The sequence below is a fragment of the Colobus angolensis genome, unplaced genomic scaffold (genome assembly GCF_000951035.1).
Source record: "Colobus angolensis palliatus isolate OR3802 unplaced genomic scaffold, Cang.pa_1.0 Scaffold39, whole genome shotgun sequence".
In the NCBI taxonomy this organism is placed as follows: domain Eukaryota; kingdom Metazoa; phylum Chordata; class Mammalia; order Primates; family Cercopithecidae; genus Colobus; species Colobus angolensis.
The window spans coordinates 1,130,410-1,132,034 of NW_012117265.1; the positions used below are offsets into that span (position 1 = coordinate 1,130,410).

At 47.9% G+C, this 1,625-nt stretch overlaps 1 protein-coding gene across 1 annotated transcript in view; it reads left to right on the forward strand.

The window, feature by feature from the left end:
- Positions 1-1,328, forward strand: part of ZNF878 (zinc finger protein 878) — a 16,246-nt gene extending 14,918 nt beyond the window's left edge. The window contains 1 exon segment of the mRNA XM_011954947.1: positions 1,282-1,328. Within this exon segment, the coding sequence (XP_011810337.1) occupies positions 1,282-1,328 (47 nt within the window).
- The last annotated feature ends 297 nt before the right edge of the window (positions 1,329-1,625 follow it).

The window sequence follows — 1,625 nt, forward strand, 5'->3', positions numbered from 1 at the left end:
GCCAGTATTTTTTTTTTTTTTGAGACAGAGTCTCGCTCTGTCACCCAGGCTGGAGTGCAATGGCACAATCTCATCTCACTGAAACCTCTGCCTTGTGGGTTGAAGCAATTCTCCTGCCTCAGCCTCCCAAGTAGCTGAGATTATAGGCGCCCGCCACCACACCTGGCTAATTTGTTTGTACTTTTAGTAGAGGCGGGGTTTCACTATGTTGGCCAGACTGGTCTCGAACTCCTGATCTTGTGACCTACCTGCCTCGGCCTCCCAAAGTGCTAGGATTACAGGCGTGAGCCACACTCCCGGCCAAATTTTTTTTTTTTTTAAGACAGAGTTTTGCTCTTTTGCCCAGGCTGGAGTGAAGTGGTGTGATCTTGATTCTCCGCAACTTCCGCCTCCTGGGTTCAAGCGATTCTCCTGCCTCAGCCTCCTGAGTAGCTAGGATTACAGGTGCCCGCCACCATGCCCAGCTAATTTTTGTATATTTAGCAGAGACGAGGTTTCACCATGTTGGCCAGGTTGGTCTCGAACTCCAGACCTCAGGTGATCACACCTGCCTTGGCCTCCCAGAGTGCTGGGGTAGAGGCATGAGCCACCGTGCCTTGCCATATTTAGGCACTATTAATTTTGTAAAACATCCAGGTCTGGTGTCATGTGTCTATGGTCACTGCTTGTCAGGAAGCTGAGTCAGGAGGATTACTTTAGTGTGGGAGTTTAATGCTGCATTGTTCCCCAGCCTGGACTAGGTAGGAAGATCTTGTCTCTAAAAATAAAGAAAAATAACTCACGCCTGTAATCCCAGCACTTTGGGAGGCCGAGACGGGTGGATCATGAGGCCAGGAGATCGAGACCATCCTGGCTAACACTGTGAAACCCCGTCTCTACTAAAAAAAATACAAAAAATTAGCTGGGCGAGGTGGCGGGCGCCTGTAGTCCCAGCGACTCAGGAGGCTGAGGCAGGAGAATGGCGTGAACCCAGGGGGCGGAGCTTGCAGTGAGTGGCGATCGCGCCACTGCACTCCAGCCTGGGCGACAGAGCGAGACTCCGTCTCAAAAAAAAAAAAGAAGAAAAAAGAAAAATAAATAAACGAATAAAATTTTAAAATAATCAAAAAGTAGAAATGAAAGCCAGGCATGGTTGCTCACACCTGCAATCAATCCCAGCACTGTGTGGGAAGTCAAGGTGGGCGGATCGCTGGAGCCCAGTAGTTTAAGACCAGCCTGGGGAACATAGTGAGAATGTGTCTACAAACTAATACAAAAATTAGCCAGGCATGGTGGCATGGGCCTGTGGTTCCAGCTACTCAGGAGGCTGAGGTGAGAGGATTGCTTGAATCCAGGAGGTAGAGGTTGCAGTGAGCTGAGATCACGCTAGTACACTCCAATCTGGATGGCAGGTGAGACTCTGTCTCCAAAAAAATAAAAAATTAAACAAAGAGAAGTGAAAATTAAGCTACTGAAAAGAAGACTTGCTATACAACGTAAGTCTCCTTTGCCTCTGCGTGACCTCATTGGCCTAGCTATGTTCCCATTTATATTCAGTTTTCCATAAGGGAAATAACAATTGCTTAGCTACCTTTGGAGGACGAAAAAGTGTCAGTGGAAGTAGCAATGTACCTGGCAGAACATTA